The 17500-nt window shown below is 43.1% G+C and overlaps 1 protein-coding gene across 4 annotated transcripts in view; it reads left to right on the top strand.

Moving 5' to 3' along the window:
* vps13b (vacuolar protein sorting 13 homolog B) overlaps positions 1–17500 on the top strand; it is a 449591-nt gene that overhangs the window by 320978 nt on the left and 111113 nt on the right. For all 4 annotated transcript variants that reach the window (XM_080427213.1, XM_080427214.1, XM_080427212.1 and 1 more), the window contains exon 38: positions 5779–6201. In XM_080427213.1, the coding sequence (XP_080283339.1) occupies positions 5779–6201 (423 nt within the window). The remainder of the gene's footprint in view (positions 1–5778; positions 6202–17500) is intronic.

Genomic DNA, 17500 nt, shown 5'->3' with positions numbered 1-17500 from the left:
AAAATATACATTTCCGTTCAAATATATGGGTTGCTAAAACATTTTTCAAAAACAAACAGACAGACATACATACAGGTGCGTCAATTGTTACAGGTATAATGCGTTTTCTATGCATTTGGGTTTTTTGGGGGGGTTTGACCCCCACATTTTTCCGGCCGCGCGGCTTTGCCGCGCGCCCAGGATAGGTGTCCCTTATTTCAATCTCTGGGAGTTGGCAACCCTAACCTTGCCATACCTTAAATTTTGCTGAACTGATGTCACTTGACATATACACAAAATAAACTGGTACAGTGAAAAGAATATGATGTCAAAATGTACATTTTCTTGTGTGTTACAAAATCGAAAAATCCAAAATAGGACCGTCATTTTTATGGCGGCCCCTTGGACTTTTGGTATTTTGCTGAGTGGCCCCTGAGCCATCTTAAGTTGAGTAGCCCTGCTTTAACACATTGATTGCCAAGATCGCATCGATGCGTTCTTTCAAATCCATCGCTTGAGTGCCAGCATTCAAAAGAACGCATTGATGCGTTCTTTTGAATTTTCATTGTTTAATCTGTGATCGCACGGCTGTGTTTATTTCTCATCAGCACTTTCGTTTTCCACTTACGTCACACTCACCCGGAGCCGGATGTAAAAAAAAATAATAATTTCCGGGTCACATTGTTTTTCTCCGGTCATTTTCGTCCAGAATAGGGAAAAACACGGTTTTTCACACGGTATAAAAAAACGAACGGACAGCTCAACTTTTTTTTTTGGTCCGGGTGACTAACAGTCATCGTCTTCGTGTATCACATCGTTTTCAGGCCGATCAGCGGGTCAGGGATTGTCGAAAACATAACATCCGGTGAATGACAGGATATGACGTGGGCCTGTTTGGGAGGGGGCGAGCGAGGTGATCAATGTGTGGATTTACTGCTCTCTACTGGTGGAACTGTCGTACGTGCTTGACACCACAATCAGAGAATTTATTTGAATGAAAAATTACAAAACAAAAAAATTAAAAAACACGCAAATTGCTGGCACAGGGGTGAGTACATTATGAATAAACTCTGGCAGTCAATGTGTTAACAATCATTTTTAAAACAATTTTTTTTTCCTTTTCATTATTTTTGCTTCATTTACAATCCTCAGTGGTACTTTATCCATGCGGGTCCATTTGGTTATATTTGTACACTCTCAGAGTTCAATTAATACAGATATTTTTACAGTGCAGGCATTCCCCCCCCCTCCCCCTCACACACTTTTACACCTACAGCTTAGCGGGCTCATTCTGAAAGCAGCACGTTAAACGTGATGGCCGAGAAATAGCGGTACTTCCTCCAGGTAATCCTAGTAGTTGAGATTTAGAGTGTTAAAGAGGTGAGGTGGTGTGCATGAGTCAAACAACTCTTTATCGTTGTATCGAGTTCTATCTGGATCCATCAAAATAAGGATTTGCAGCTTAGGCCGTAGTACTTATAAGCCCGTCATGGCTTGTAAATAGCTGATGTGTGGGTTTTTATTTTTTTTGTTGTGGGGTTTTAGTTTCATCTCTCTATATCTCCTTGGCCTGGATAGTGAAACCACATGGAACATTACTGTACTGGCCATCTTTGTCTCACACGCATGCATGTGCGCACGCACATACGCACGTGTGCGTGAGCGCGCACACACACACACACACACACACACACACACACACACACACACACACACACACACACACACACACACACACACACACACACACAATCACACAGTCGCACACACACGCTAGCTCCAGAGAAAGGACCGAGCTGAGAAAAACGACACGGATGTAGTCGACATGTGGCCATATAACGCTGCTCTGTTATTTTATTAGAGTTCTGCAAAAGATTCATCTTTTGACGCAGTTCCACGGCTGTAAAAAAGCACTGATCTGCTCCACCGGTTTGGCTGGAACCGGGGGGGGGGGGGGGGGAGCCGTGCAGATGTGGCCCCAGGAGCAAGGAGGGCGAGTTGGGGACGGGGAGACCGCTGTGGCCCTTTCTCCTCTCCAGAGGCCTCCGTGGAGAGTTCTCTCAGAGTTCACACTACTTCAGATCCAGATACACTTTATCCTATCTGTCATTCTGGTGTCAATAGAGACGACATGAAAACTTCCCCTTGAAGGATTTTATTTTCAGTCCCTCAAGGAATGCCGAGATTAGAGGTGTTAAGTGTTTCAATCACTTGAACTCCAGTATGTAATAGGTCACAGTTCATCCCGTTGTGGGCGTTGTGCGGTTTTAGTGAACTAATGAATTGGCTCTAGGCTACACTTAAACTCTGTTTGCAATTTGTCACAATTTGCATCAGTGAAACAGTTTTGGGCACAGGACCAATGCACATAGAAATGTTATGATTTTTTACACTGGGAATGTACAGTTGGTTAGTGGGCGAAATAGGGGAGGTGGGCGAAATGGGGGAGGTCAGTAAAACGGCATTCCAGTGTAGTGACTTAAATTCTATTCGCCATAAAAACAAAGTGGCGCGTTCACCACCCAGAGAGGCAACCCCCTGATTGTATTCAGCTGGGGGTTTCATTCTTACAGATAGAGACAACACACTGAACCAGCCACAGACATTTGACGACTTTACTAGCAATCAAAATAATAGAACCACCCATAAAAATACCTCAAATTATTGATCCGATGTGCAAGTTGGGTTTGTGTTTCTTTATAGTCCTAAAGTAGGTTATACTTTCAGCTTGGCGTGCTATTATTGGCATGTCATTATAGGCGAACATTTTCAGAAATGTACACACATTTTTGAATTGTTCTTTTCTCCCTTTTTTTTTACAGGCTCACAAAGCGTCGCAATGCAATGCGTTGTGATCTTGTAGACTGGCTATTTTCGCTATACTCATCATACAACGAAGTATATAGGGCTTAAGTGGTTAGACATGGGAGGACAGTTACCTGGTGTCACTGAGCTGTATCGGTAGCAGTGCTGCCAGGTGGGATTCTGACAGGTTAAGCAGGTAATAAACCCCCTGCAGACAGACTGGAGCAGGCCAGTGGGGGGAGGGGGAGCCAGGGAGCACAGCCCATAATCAGGACCAGGTCCCTTCGCTGTGAGATCCGGGCAGGCGAAACCCCGGCCACGGCCGTGGTCCTGGTCCGCTCCGAGGAGATCAGGAACAGCTTTACCTGATTAGGGGGAGGGAGGGAGGGGAGTGATTGCGGAGTCGAGCAAAGGGAGGAAAAGGCAGAAAAGGTGGAGTAATAATGACAGTGCTGAGCAAAGCAGTGGCACCCAGGCTTTTTATGTCACCAACACTGGATATATTTCCTGTTGACAAGACAACTGGAAATGATACCCAGCATAGCAGATTCCACATCCTTCCTCGAACACTCACACTTACTGTAGTAGCTCCTTTGACCATGCCACTCACCAGTGGTGGAAAGTAACTGAGTGCATTTACACCAAGTACTGTACTTAAGTACAAGTGTGAGGTACTTTAACTTTACTGGAGCATGTCCAAATTTCTTTTTTTCAAGGTCTTTTTGGGGTGTTTTCTTCCTTTATTTATAGGTATAGTAGAGATGGACAGGAAACAGGGAGAGAGAGATGGGGAGAGACATGCAGTAAAGATTGTCAGGAAAGATCTACAAGCTCACAATGCGTCGCATTGCGTCGCGCTGTATATTTTGGTATATTTTGATGCCAATACTTTTGTACTTTTACTCAAGTAAATTTGTATTGCCGGACTTTTACTTGTAACAGAGTGTTTCTGCATTGCAGTATTGATACTTTTACTTAACTAAAAAAAAAATCCACCACTGCCACTCACTTCCACTCAGTCAAAATACAAAGCTTTTTCAAGGCTGGCTGTGTGCATGCGTGCGTGTCTGTGGGCGTTATTGAGTGTGTAAGGTGCTCATGCATGTGTGCCTGCCTGCATCTCTTGGCAGCGTTCCCGTTCATGTTATCCAGCACTCCTGCAGTACCTGTGAAGGAGACAGGCTGCTTAAAGCCCCTCTGAACATTGACGCCTTGATGAGACCATGAAAAACAGCTGCACTTGTTTTCGGGTGGAGGGGGGGGGGGCTCATCGTCATGACCAAGTGGAAAAATAGGATAATGGAAGTGGTGTAAAACGGCATTGAGTTAATTCATCTGTCTGTGTAAATTCCAGTCAAGTGTTTGAAGGCCAGAGTAGAGAGGCAGGATATAGAGACAGAGATAGGGAGAGATGAGAGATTTCTGAGTTTATATGGTTGGCATGGAGAAAAGATTCTATTCAGCTATTCCGCACTGTCACGTTAGAATGTTACATTGAGACGGACAGAAATGGAATGTGTGTGTGTGTGTGTGTGTGTGTGTGTGTGTGTGTGTGTGTGTGTGTGTGTGTGTGTGTGTGTGTGTGTGTGTGTGTGTGTGTGTGTGTGTGTGTGTGTGTGTGTGTGTGTGTGTGTGTGCGCGCGTGCGTGCATGAGAGAGAGAGCAAGAAAAAGAGGGAGCGATATCAGTGAAAGCAGACCCAGCTGTGATTTAACAGGTCTTTGCATGCAAAGCTCAGTGATTAGATGGAGAGAGAGAAGAGTTCAGAGAGTGGCTTATGAGACGTGGTACAATGCAGCATCTCATGGATTAGATAACATAAGATCTGCCGGCTGACTGGAACGCTGGTGGAAGCCATCTTTGGTCCGCCTAGAAGGGGTGCACCCGTGTTTATACAGGGCATCAGTAGTATGTCTCGATGAAGGCAGGCCCCAGGCTGACAGTTAATTTATTCAGTTTGGGTCCTGCTTTGAAATAGTTTAAGAGCCCCTGGTTTCACCCTGACAAAGGCTAAATAGTCTGTCAGCACTATATGGCCAATCATAAAAATGGATAATAGAGTACTGTCCCATTCATGAATGGAAGGTATGCAAGACTGGGAACATGCATACATACACACACATGCATGCATACTCATAGAGTTCTGGAGAAGGCCAGGAATAGCTAATAAGCTATAAGTTAAGTGTACATCTTAATGTGCTACAGTATATTACCCCGCGGTGAGGTAATATTGTTCTGGAGATGTAAAATCATGTTTTTATCACCTGCCAAAAGACTTTTCCTCTCCCTTTCCTGTCCTATATTCTCCTTAACTCTCCACTTCATAAACAAAAGTAAGCATAGGAGATACTCCCATCTTTTATGGAGACCTAAACTATAAAAAATAATACTAGCTTGTTAATAAATATTATTACATTATAATAAATATCCCCTTTCTCTACTCTGCATTGTGGCACACAAAAAAAAGAAAAGAAAATGGATAATCACGTTAAAGAACATAATACGTTAAATATACTCAAAAGTCAAAACCCCCAAAAGCAGCCCTAGTACTATTTATGAGGTAACATATTTTTCTGTAGCATCACTTTATTCAGAGGATTGGTCCTCAGGAAGCCCGCTGAGTGTATGCTGACTGAGCCATTGGCTGGGAGCTGCCTCTCCTTATTCATACTGACACAGCTAACTCTTTCTGGATGGAAATACCTCGCATCGCCTGCGACCTTTATTATCCATTATCAGTGATACATGATGATAAGTTAACACTGGCTGCTGATTTAATATTATTTGGTAATACTCGTACGGTGGATATATGTTGGGCGACACATCAGGGGAGTTACGTTAACTTGTCATAAAGCTTCTCTGTCAACACCATTGTGAGCACAGTATTGTAATATCCTTTCATTCTTTCTCTCTCTCTCTCTACCCCCCCCCCCCCCCCCCTCTACCATTTCCTTCAATCCCTTCCTCCTTCGCTCCTTCTCCTTGCCTCCACAGCTGAACTGAATGTTGAGCTATCACGTCCCCTCAAGATCAACCCCACGCTGGCCAAGCTGGAGCAGGCTAAGTCCTACCTGAGGAAAGTCCTACCAGAGCACATGCACGATGCCTCCAGTAAATCAGCCTCCGCCTGCTCCTCCCCTCACTCCTCTCCCGCCAAGGCGTCCCCCGCCCCCGGAGCACCTCCCAGCAGGACCTCCCCCTCACACTCCCCATCGGCCCAGCATCAGGCCTCGGCCCTGGACCACGCCAGCAGCAGCCTCAGGGCGTTGGCCCAGTCCTTCCACAAGATGTCCCTCCGCACTGAGCAGATGATGGTCGTCATGGAGACGGAGGCTCATCCCATGAGGCCCAGTGTGACGGCGTCAGTGTCGGCCATGACGGGCAGTCTGAACATGAAACCTGGCCCCAGGATGGAAGGTGAATGTTTAACACCATGGCTTTTATTTGTTTCTGAAGTACAAGGTTATTATGGCGTATGTGAAAATATAGCAGTTATTGTAGAATTTATTTTGACGCATGAACCACAGTGCAGTAGTCCGCCGCCTTCGCTATGTCCTGTTCGGACTCGGGAGTATAACTGCCGCACAGTACTTATTTATCCTCCTCAAGACCATTTTAAGTTCTTCAAACACCAAGTTACAAGTGTGTCAGAGACAGGTTTTTTTTTTTACTCAAGTTTGAACAGAAACACAAAACCTATAGTTGTCATTGTCTTAACCAACAAGTAAAGCCATCCACTTACAGCTAACGTCAATGCAGTATTACCTGAGAAGTCACCCTAGGCCCATAATGTGACCTGGTAAGCCCTCGTTTGTTTTCTGAACTCCACCAGGAAACCATATATCCCTGTTGTCTAGCCCTCTGAGGCATAACTCAGGTCGCATGGCCTCCTAGGCTTAAGTCAGCCTGAAACATCTTTCCGTGGTTAGAACCACTACAAAGACTCCGTGTCTGAGGAAATGACCCATGTTGCATCACTGTCATTCACCCAGGACCTAGCTCACCACGCAACCCAGTAGGAATGGCCACAGCCCTGTTGGAGATGCTATAGAATTACAGTTGTGCCCTAGCTCAGAGAAGAAACGCATGGTAGAGAACACTTCATTTTGTTGGTGACATATACTGTAGTACGCATCTCTACACAGTACAGTTTGGAGTTCCAGTTTTGATGCACTGGGATAAAAGTTTATTAGCAACAAGATTGTAATGTTGAAAATGTTGGCTTAGGAAGCAGTTTTGTTCAACAGATGTTCAGAGGGGTTGTATAAATAACTCTGTTCCAAATATGCAGGGTGTAGCATATGGAGTTGCTGGTCTCAGTGAATTATTTTACTCCTAAACTCTAACGGTGCATTAAGTATTTTTTTTTCATAAAACAAAATGTTAAAAAGTTAAAGCTCTCTATTTTGATATAATAGTAATCATTACTATAGAGTGCTTCCCCATCTCTCCAGCTCTTTGATAAACAGAAAATACACTTTCAGGGGGATCGCCAATTTCATCCAATCAGGAGAGAGAACCCATTTATCAGTTTCAATTTTATAGTGTTCCAATTCCAATTTTGTCTCGTCACTTCCAATTTCACTTGTTTATCCTGTATCCTGTATGAGTTCTCTCTCCTGATTGGATGAAATTGGTATCCCAACCTGAAAATGTATTTTCTGTTGTTTACTGAAGAGCTGGAAAGATGGGGAGACCCCTGTTACTGAACAAACACTCAATTACAAGGAGCTGTTTCACACTTATTTCCACAAAGGAATATCACTTACACCCCCTTTAAACAATTATTTTTAAAATAATTTATTCATAATATTCAATATTAACAAAACAAACAACAACAACAAAACATTGGACAAAACACCAGGTATTGTTTCATTCCAAACAAAGTTCTCAGATACTTTTTTTTGCCAGTTTTTAAAGGTCTCACCTTGCTCACAGAGACTACACTGCTCTGGTTTAAACTGGATTATGCAGAACTGTGTTTTGGCCAACAGGCTGACATATAGAATTATAGAGAGGTCAAAATTTATTATGACTCTAATTTACCTTTTTCCCCGTGGACTGTACTAATGTTCCCTCTCTTTTGGTCTCTGTCTCTGTTGCTTAGTCAGCCCCCCTTCTTCTCCTACCACGCTCGCACGCACGCACGCTCGCACACTCGCTCACTCGCACGCACGCACACGCGTGTGCGCGCTCGCACGCACACACAGTGTTAGATGAATATGTGCTATTTCTTTGTTTCTAAAGAATTTGTCAAGGTTACGTATGCTGATAGTGAGAGAAGTTGCCAGCATAAAAAAGCCAACTAACATCAGTTCTAATATCACGTCTAATATTGCTGCTCTGTATGCACGTTAGCTAAGCTCTCCTCAGCCAAAAACAAGGAGAGCTGTCAGTAAACTGTAAAGTGAGAAGTTCTGCTTGGTCTTGGGGCCAAAGTGTTGCTGTGCGTGTGCGTGTGCGTGTGCGTGTGCGTGTGTGTGTGTGTGTGTGTGTGTGTGTGTGTGTGTGTGTGTGTGTGTGTGTGTGTGTGTGTGTGTGCATGTGTGCGTGTGTGTGTGTGCGTGCGTGCACATGTGAGAGATGTTGGTGTTGATATCGGGAACAAAGCCCAGCCCTTTATAAACAGCTGCTGTTATTGTTGCCCTGCTCATAATCAGAATTGCTAATGTTGTTAAATTAAAATGCGTACAAGTCAGTTTTTTTCCAGTGGTTGTTCGGTTTGTCTCTCTTTGGAAAGTATTGCTAGATTTGACCGTGCACGGAGAGGGACCGTTAAGAGACGAGGGGATTAGAGCCCAACCATTGCCAGATTTTGGCGTCCAATGCGGCTCATGATTTTGGAGAGTCCTAGACCACCGATTACTGATGGTTTGACCGATATTTTATCCTTCTATAAATGCAAAGATTGCTGTGTGGTGCGTGTCCCCCCCACGTATCTTGAGAACTGCCCGACCGATCGACTTTGAAGTCGGTTGGATCGGCAGTTGTCAAAAAATATTAATAATTCTACCAATCCTCATATATGGAGTACAATAATGTCATCAATATGACTTCATAGCACTGATGTCATAGATTGGCCTGGACTCCATATTTTGGTTTGGCTGACACAGACCTCCATATATGGGCATAAAAGGGACACAGGCAGAAAGACAGACAGACATCTCTCCATATACAGTATGGGCATAAAAGGGACACTCCATTTTGACGCTTTTGCATTTTTTTCATAAATCAGGGCCATTGAACACCTTTTACGTCTGTGTGTTGGTCAAAAAAATATTGAACCAATGAAAAGCATTAAAAAGCGCTTCTAACAAAACCAGCTAACTCAAATTTTCTGCTAAACCAGCGAAGTCCACCGGAGTTAGCTGGTTTTGCTGACTCCAGGCTCCACCCCCTTTTGACCTCGAACCTCATTGTGTGCTCGAGTTTCATTCAGCTGTTCTTATTAATGATGAACAAAACCTCCTAACTCCACTTTTTTCATTTCCTGAAAAATGAACATTTTCAGCTCGGGATACCTATTTTATCCAATCAGGAGAGAGAACTTGCACAGAATACAGATTAAGCAAGTGAAATTGGAAGTGATGGCACTAAGAAACGAGCAGACACAATTAGAACTGCAACACTATAAAATATAAGCTGATAAATGGTTACTCTTTCCTGATTGGCTGAAAATTTTCCACCCACCTAAAAATTTATTTTATGTTTATTAACACATCCACTGCCAAGGGCTAATCTCATAATGTACTCACCAGTGCCAAGGTGTTTTTGTTGTTTTTTTGTTTTTTTCATGTCGCCATAGATCTTGTTAAAATCCTTAAGATTGAGCGCTACACAGTCTGTTTACATCCGCGAGATCTCCCTGTATCTCCCAGTGAAAACCACGTGTCAAACGGGGCATCCATGTTTGAGTTAGAGCGGATTACGTTAAACAGTGAAATGCGAGGAGAAAAAACTACAGGAAGAGAATTGAGTTTCAGTTTCGTCTGTAGAATGGGAGCGGGCGTGATCGTGAAAACCGGATCCCAAATAATTCTATTTCCTGTCATCAAACCGGAAACGGAAGTGGATCAAAAAAATTCCGAAAGTGCACCCGGACCGCGCATGCGCGAAAAGACCGCAGCCCGTAGGGCTACGGTCTCGGCGCTTAACAGTTGGATTTAACGGCCCGTAGGACTACGGTCTTGGCAGTTAATGTGTTAAAGAGCTGGAGAGACGGGCCCCTGTTACTGAACAAACACTCTATAGCAATCATTATTATCAGATAGTGCTTTAACCTTTGCTTTAAACGTTTTGTTTTAACCAAAAAATGTCACTTACCCTACCTATAAACTTCAATATATGAAAATACAATTTTCCCAAATTATACAATGAACAAGTAAATTTAAAATGCACACATGAACGGAACTTTTTTTTTAAAGAAAACTTTTAAAAGGTTAAAAGTCAACTAATGGCCGATATATGGGCTGAACCTATATACTGTACTGGTTAGGCTCTAGAGGAGATAACATGCAACATGCAGCAGGTCTGACAAGCAGCATGTTAACCATCCAACCTGACCCCACAGTATCGCAGATGGATGGCATGTACTGTAACTCAGTCAGCTCAGCTACAGAGCAGACTTAGTGATGGGGGGGGTTGCTCAGAGAGGGAATGGGACATAACTGGATCTGGCCTCCCTAAGCGCCTGCATCTGTTTTACAGATGTTGTTATATAGGGTTACTTCAGATAAAATGATTGTCGAAATTTTTAATTAAAACCTCAAACAATTTGCACTTTGTTTACTCGAATCTGCATAACTGCACGGTGAGACAATACTCAACGCTGCTGCCCCGCACTGATTTTCACCAGCTTTTCAGCTTTCATCTACGATTGATGTGTTGACTCTGATAAACACAGTTGGAAACAGCGGGGCATGCGACGCAATGGAAAAAACTAAAACAAATAAGAGTTTAGAGACTATTGTGCTCATATGAAAGCTAATCCCCTCTGCCGCCCAGCAACCGCAAACCCCCCCCTTTCACTTTTGGATGACTATTTTTAGCCGTGCCTTGCACATTGTGCACCTTTTGAAAAAAAGAGATCCTTCACAGAGAGTCCTTCCTTTTTGTTTACAGTAAACACAGAAAACATACATTACAGCTCAGTGAATGCACTTTTTCATGGATATTGTTTTCCCTGTGAGTGCCAGAAAATTGAAATAGAGCCTCCGCTGTACTGAGGACATTACAACATGATTGAACCCAAATAAAGATGTTGGGATCAGCAGCGTTGGTGTTTATAGAGTTCGACAATCTGACTCGGAGCTCTTTGAACCACCGATCATTCTTACTGTAGGACCGCAACAAAGAACAATGACAACACCATTGAACCAGTACTTCTGAACATCATTAGTACTGCACATCATTTGTACTTGTGAATATCATTTGGTCCCTCTCTCCCACTCTTTCCGTGCGGCTTAAAGTTATCAGTCACCACGACTGATTTCAGTCATTTGGATTCCATAGAGTCCAACCTGTCTTTCTCTTGGCTTTCTCTAAAGGATGAATTATACAGTACAGTACTTACTTCATCTATGCATACGTGCCAGCTCACAAAGTGTCGTGCTCACGCCTTTTGAGCTTGTAGATTGTCTGTTTTCGGTGTGCAGCACGGCACGCAGCTGAGTATGAATCAAGCGTAACCCTAACTCATGTAAGCAAGCCCTCCAGTAATAATAGATACACTAAAGTTATTTTAAGATGAAAGAGTATTTGATTTAAGAATCACCTTCCATAAACCCAGATGGTCTCGGATATTTCTGCGATTTCTTCAACTGGTTGGCTGTACGTAGAACAGCACGAACATAGGTTTAGGACTGTAATTCCAAAATATCATAATTGTGCTAATTGTTTAGGAAACAGAGGGCTAATGTTTCACCAATCACATATCGGGACTTGGCCAATCAAAACGAGTTTTTTTGCTTTAATCTTTGAATCTCTCTCTCGCTCAATCGAGGCACACACATTGTAGTAACTGCTGTAAAGTTAATGCTGTCATCATCTGCAGTAGCACCATATTTGATTAATGGGTTCATTCAGCTGCCCTTCCTTACATAATTTTTTTATGCATTTTGAAATACATTAAAGGGTTATAATACAGTATATTGTGGTGCATTCATGGAAATCATCCTTATATTTCTTTTGATCGACAAGTGTACATTATAAGTTCATAGCCGGAATAGAAAGCGTATTCCCATGGAAAGTATGTAAAGTTCACACAACGCAGAATGTCCTCCTGAAACACAGTTTTTATTGGGAAAAATGTGTCTCTCTGTCAACAGAATAGCATGTTTATCTCACCACTGCAAGTTTTCACTGGCTGTAGATAAGTTTATTACCCTTATAGATCTTTATCACAACAAACGCGCACGCACGAACACACACACACACACACACACACACACACACACACACACACACACACACACACACACACACACACACACACACACACACACACACACACACACACACACACACCTCTTTTCCCAGCAGAGTACTCTAAATAGTGTTTCCAGATTTGTTGCCAGCAAAAGGAGACAAACTGTCTCCAATTACGCAGACAGATGGACGGTGACATTAGACGAATCCACCAGTTGAGTTTAGCCTCCACTGCTCTGCCTCCATCACTCACCACCCCGGCCCCCGGTCCATACACTGCTCCATACCTCAGAAAACGGATACCTTGGAATTTTATGATGATAAAGGTTGGGATTCCCGTCCTGTAAGGTTGAGCGTTCGGCCCGCCTCGATAAGTCAGATGGAACGACCCCCTGGGGAGAGGCCAGTACATGAGAGATGTGAGACAGAAGAATGTAGTACTACTACTGCTGCTGCTGCTGCTGTATTGTTGTTGTTATAGCTCTGCTGGTCCTCACTGTCATCCTGAGATTAATGGACTACAACAGACCATGATGCCACTGGGCCGAGAGAGAGATAGAGAGACAGAGGAGAGGGAGGGAGGGAGAGAGAGGAGGTGAAGTGAAGTGAAGGGTGACAAAACAAAACAAAGGGAGTTGTGAAAGAAGGGAAACCAGTGAGGAGGTTCATGATAAAGAAGGACAGCGGGATGGAGAATGGAGGGAAGAAAATTAAGGGAAATGGAGTGAGAGAGACGGGAGGGGAAGGGCATATAAAACAGGAGTTGTGAAATGAGGAAGAAAAACAGGGAAGTGGACATATGGATTAATACCGAAATATAGATGAGATCAAATGGAGTGAGATGAACAGAGAGGAGAGGAAATGGAGGGGAAACAGAGGAACTGTAAAAGGAGGGAGGCGGAATGAGAGGGAAAAAATTACAATAATGGACCAGTAGAAAAGAAAGAGAGAGCGGGGAGAGGCAGGGTAGGAGAGAAAGAACGGGTTGAACAGAGAGGCCGCAAAGTGGAAAAACCAGACGGAGGCAGACGACCCTCAGTTGGAACAGTAATGCCTGATTTATACTTGGTTGTGTGCCAATGCCGCGCACCGAAAATAGCAGATCTACAAGTTCGCAACGTGTCGCGAGCTCGTAGATCAGCTATTTTCGGCGCGTGACATGATGCGCAACCAAGTACAAAAACAGACTTCAGAGAGGTCTCATCTACGTGTTTCACTACATCCCCTCCAGCTCCACCCTTCTCCCTCATCAGCATGCATCCATGTTGCAGAGAGGTGAAGACCCTGTCATCCAACCTTCATCCAAGGACCCTCCAGGGGTCTGTACCTGGTCATGGCACCCCCCTCCCTCCCCACCCCTCTGCCAGGGGACAAGATGGAGAGAGAGGGGATTAGGTTGACAGTGAGGTGTGTTACCGGATCCTGTGTTAATGAAAAGCAAGTGGAAGACCCTGCATTCCACCCTCCGTCCCCGCTCACCCACTCCCCAAGGTAGAGGGGCATTTATAGTTCAATGAAAGAGAGAGAGAGGAGAGAGAGAAAGAGAGAGAGAGAGAGAGAGAGAGGGAGAGAGAGAGAGAACAGATGTCTTAAGGTCCATGAAACAAGACCCTCCCTAATCTCTCAGCTCTCAGTCAGGCTGTAGGACCTGCCCATGGAGCACCCCTGATCTCCCAGCGACACACATGTACACTGGTGTGCACACAGGTTTGACCGTTACTTTCACTCGGCCATGCACTATATACAACTACACACACACAACACACACACACACACACAACACACACACACACACACACACACACACACACACACACACACACACACACACACACACACACACACACACACACACACACACACACACACACACACACACATATTTCTCTCCAATCCTTAGCCCCCTGCAGACTCCGGCTCTATCACAGTGATTTACTCAAATAGACTCGTAAAGGAAAACTTCTGTCTGTGGAACAAAGCGAAAGCTACCCATTAATTATTTAAGTCCCCCTTTTTTTCATGTGTTATTTTGTTTCCCTGGACCGATACGTGAGTTATGATCGTGTCAGTTTGTTTACTCTGCCGAAAGAGAGCCACTCTCCCCCATTAATCATATTAATTTGTTTCAATAGTCTGTGGGGAGGCCGAGCGCAACATGGAGAGATTTATATTTGGAAGCATACCCTGCTGTGATTTGGCAAGCTAACCCGGCTATAACATTGTTTTCACGGCTTTAATAAAAGAATTATGTCAGAGGTGAAATTGAGGGAGACAAAATATATATATACTATATAAATTATATATATATATATATATATATATATATATATATATATATATATATATATATATATATATATATATATACATACATACATACATACATATATATATATATATATATATATATATATATATATATATATATATATATATATATATATATATATATATATATATATATATATGTGACCAAATTTGACTGGGAGACAGTCATCTAGCATTTTTTCATTTTAATTTTTTCATGTCATGAAAGCAGGGAATCATAGCAAAATAATGATATATTGGTTAATAAGATTGAGTGAATAGTTTTGAAACTACAGCTTATAGATGGGTTTCCGCGCGACGTCATCACAGAGCAGAGTGCGCAATCTGCGCATGCGCGGGGGAGAACGAACCGGAAGCGCCATTCACTCTCTCGTTATTTTCGGGATTTAGATAGGCATAATGCTGCTATTATAGGTATAATAGGCATAATGCTGCTATTATATACAAACAGATCCAACTTTCTTTTATTGAGTAAAGAAGATATTACAAACTGCATCATTTAATCTACTTTCATTAAACCTGGTGAAGACCATTTATTTTCTGAATGTACAATGGCCAGAGCTGCTGCGGGTAATAGCGCCCTCTACAGGCTCATCCCGCCACTGCGCGCGCATCATCCTCTCATGTTTACAAACAGGAAACCCATCTATAGAACTGAAGTCAAGTTAAAACTCTTCAGTAGAGAAAAGACCAGTTGAAGTATCATTTATAGTCGGACGTAAGGAGACGTAACGAGCGCCGACGCTCCTTACGTTGTTTGTTTTGTCTCCCCCTCCGTCACCTGCGGCTCCAGAATTTCCTTCCGTGCGATCAACATTCACCGTTTGGCCGACGTGTACGTTGCCTGTAGTACCATTGGCGCCCGTTGGCAGTATAAGGAAAAAAAAGTTTTCCTCTGGGCTCTGGCCCTCTTTCTCCAAAAAAAGACCCACGTTGGTGGAAGTACTTGAGTAAATGTACTTAATTACTTAGACAAATACCCGACCCATCGATCCACGGTCTGTGACAAAATGAACCCAGCCATTCCCTAAACACACACACACAAATAATATAGCACAGTGCAGTAGGGGTCGAAACTCACGTTTTGTAGACAACCATTGTTTTTATCTAGTTTGTGGACTAGTTTGTGTCTTTTATTGCGTTGTTTTGGCTAGATGCTACAATGCTAGCGTCATGTTAGCGCTGTTGCCAGGTTTTGTGAGAGAAATAAGCAACCAGGTCTATGAAAACAAGCCCAAAAGAATCGACTAGGCCACATCACATGAAAATAGCAGATCTACAATATATATTTGAGAATCACTGGTTTAAATAATAATTGGCCCAAATAAGCAACTACACTTTAGAAACAAGCCCAAATAAAACCGCAACCACCAAAGTTTGTTTACAAGCAACTTTACAGAAAGATAAGCCCAACGTCGCTTATAATAAGCGGACATGGCAATTCCCCAACACTTAATAGCTCGCAACTGCCATCTAGTGGATTAATAGGTGTACGACGCCTCAACGTCATAATTCCAACGGATTTAACGTGAGCGACCTTGCATGTGTCCATAAAGAACGCAAGACATCCCTCACCCCCTGACGCACGTTAAAGACCCATCTAGGGACTTTGAACAGCCCTTGAATGGATCTCATTCAAAGATAGTAAACAGGGCTATCAATCCCATCATTCATAGCGTGATTTACATATCCTTTGTTGACATTCTCATTAGACACAAGCCAACAGACTAGTGATACCTTTCAAAACGATCGGGTAGAAATAGCGGATTTTTACCACGATTTCGCGATGTTTGGATGGAAACTGAGGATTTTGTTAGCAATGCTAGCACATGCTAGCTCTAACCTTATATTTTAATACATGTTTATGCATTTATTTCATATTTACATGTCGATTTAAGCTCTGAAATTTCTGTCAGACATACTCTGGTATGTGAAAAGTCTAACTGGGCTATAAACTCATTTTGTGTCAAAAACATTTTTCTCCTCTCCTGAACAATGGGCACCAGCGAGATGACTGTCCTCCAGTCAAAGATGGTCACATATATATATATATATATATATATATACACACACACATGATATGTTTTTATTATTATTAAAATGTTTTACCTGTCCATCAAGGTAATGTTTGTTCATGCTCTTTGTTGCTCAGTACAGACTGAGATGTATGCAGCAGTAAGTCATATAGAAATACAGTCTGTGTAAGAGGAGAGATGTGGGATTGCGGTGGTGTAGTCCTGTACCTAGAGACAACTGTGAAAGATGAGAAGCCGTTTTACCTTTAGCTTTACTGGTCTCACATTTATCTTTTGTCTCTGTCCTTCAGTGGATTTGAACAATAGCCTTTGTCTTCTGAAATCTGCAGAGGCGGATGTAGGAAAATGTGTCACAACAATCGTCCTCTCTCCTTCTTACATCGATTCTATATAGTATGTACTGTCTCAAAATAACACCAAAAACAGCCCAAAAAGTTGCGTATTAAACCGACGTTAAGATGCCAGATTCAGCGGTGCCATCATTTGCTGATGTGGTGCAACTGTCACTTGCTCCATGTGCAACCCATTAGCCCTATCAGTTATTTTTAACTGCCTCGCATGACGCATTGCTCCCTGTGCTCCCGTCATGTTCCATAGTCACTGTCCCGATCCCTAGCCACTTTCCTCTAGCGTCCTATAGTGGTCTTGTGGTAAATGAACTGTGTATTACTGTGGTAAGTGACAGTATATTACTTCTATTACTCTCACCAGCCCAGACAGCCCTCAGGGGCCGTCGCTAGTTAGGTAATGACTCCTTTAGGTTTCTCCTAATTGATAACAGTGAGTCCCCGAGCATAAATCAGCCAGGCAGTGGTCAGATAACGGCTGCCAGGGAGAAACCGACACGGTAAATCAACGTCCCCTATCCTATCTAATCCTACCCCAGCGTTAGCCAGAGATGTATTTCACTTCACCATGATTTCATC

This window comes from Gymnoscopelus braueri (assembly GCF_963280865.1).
Source record: "Gymnoscopelus braueri genome assembly, chromosome: 4".
NCBI classification, from domain to species: Eukaryota; Metazoa; Chordata; class Actinopteri; order Myctophiformes; family Myctophidae; genus Gymnoscopelus; species Gymnoscopelus braueri.
Note: the sequence above shows the minus strand (reverse complement) of the source record. Positions and strands in the feature narration are given on the sequence as shown.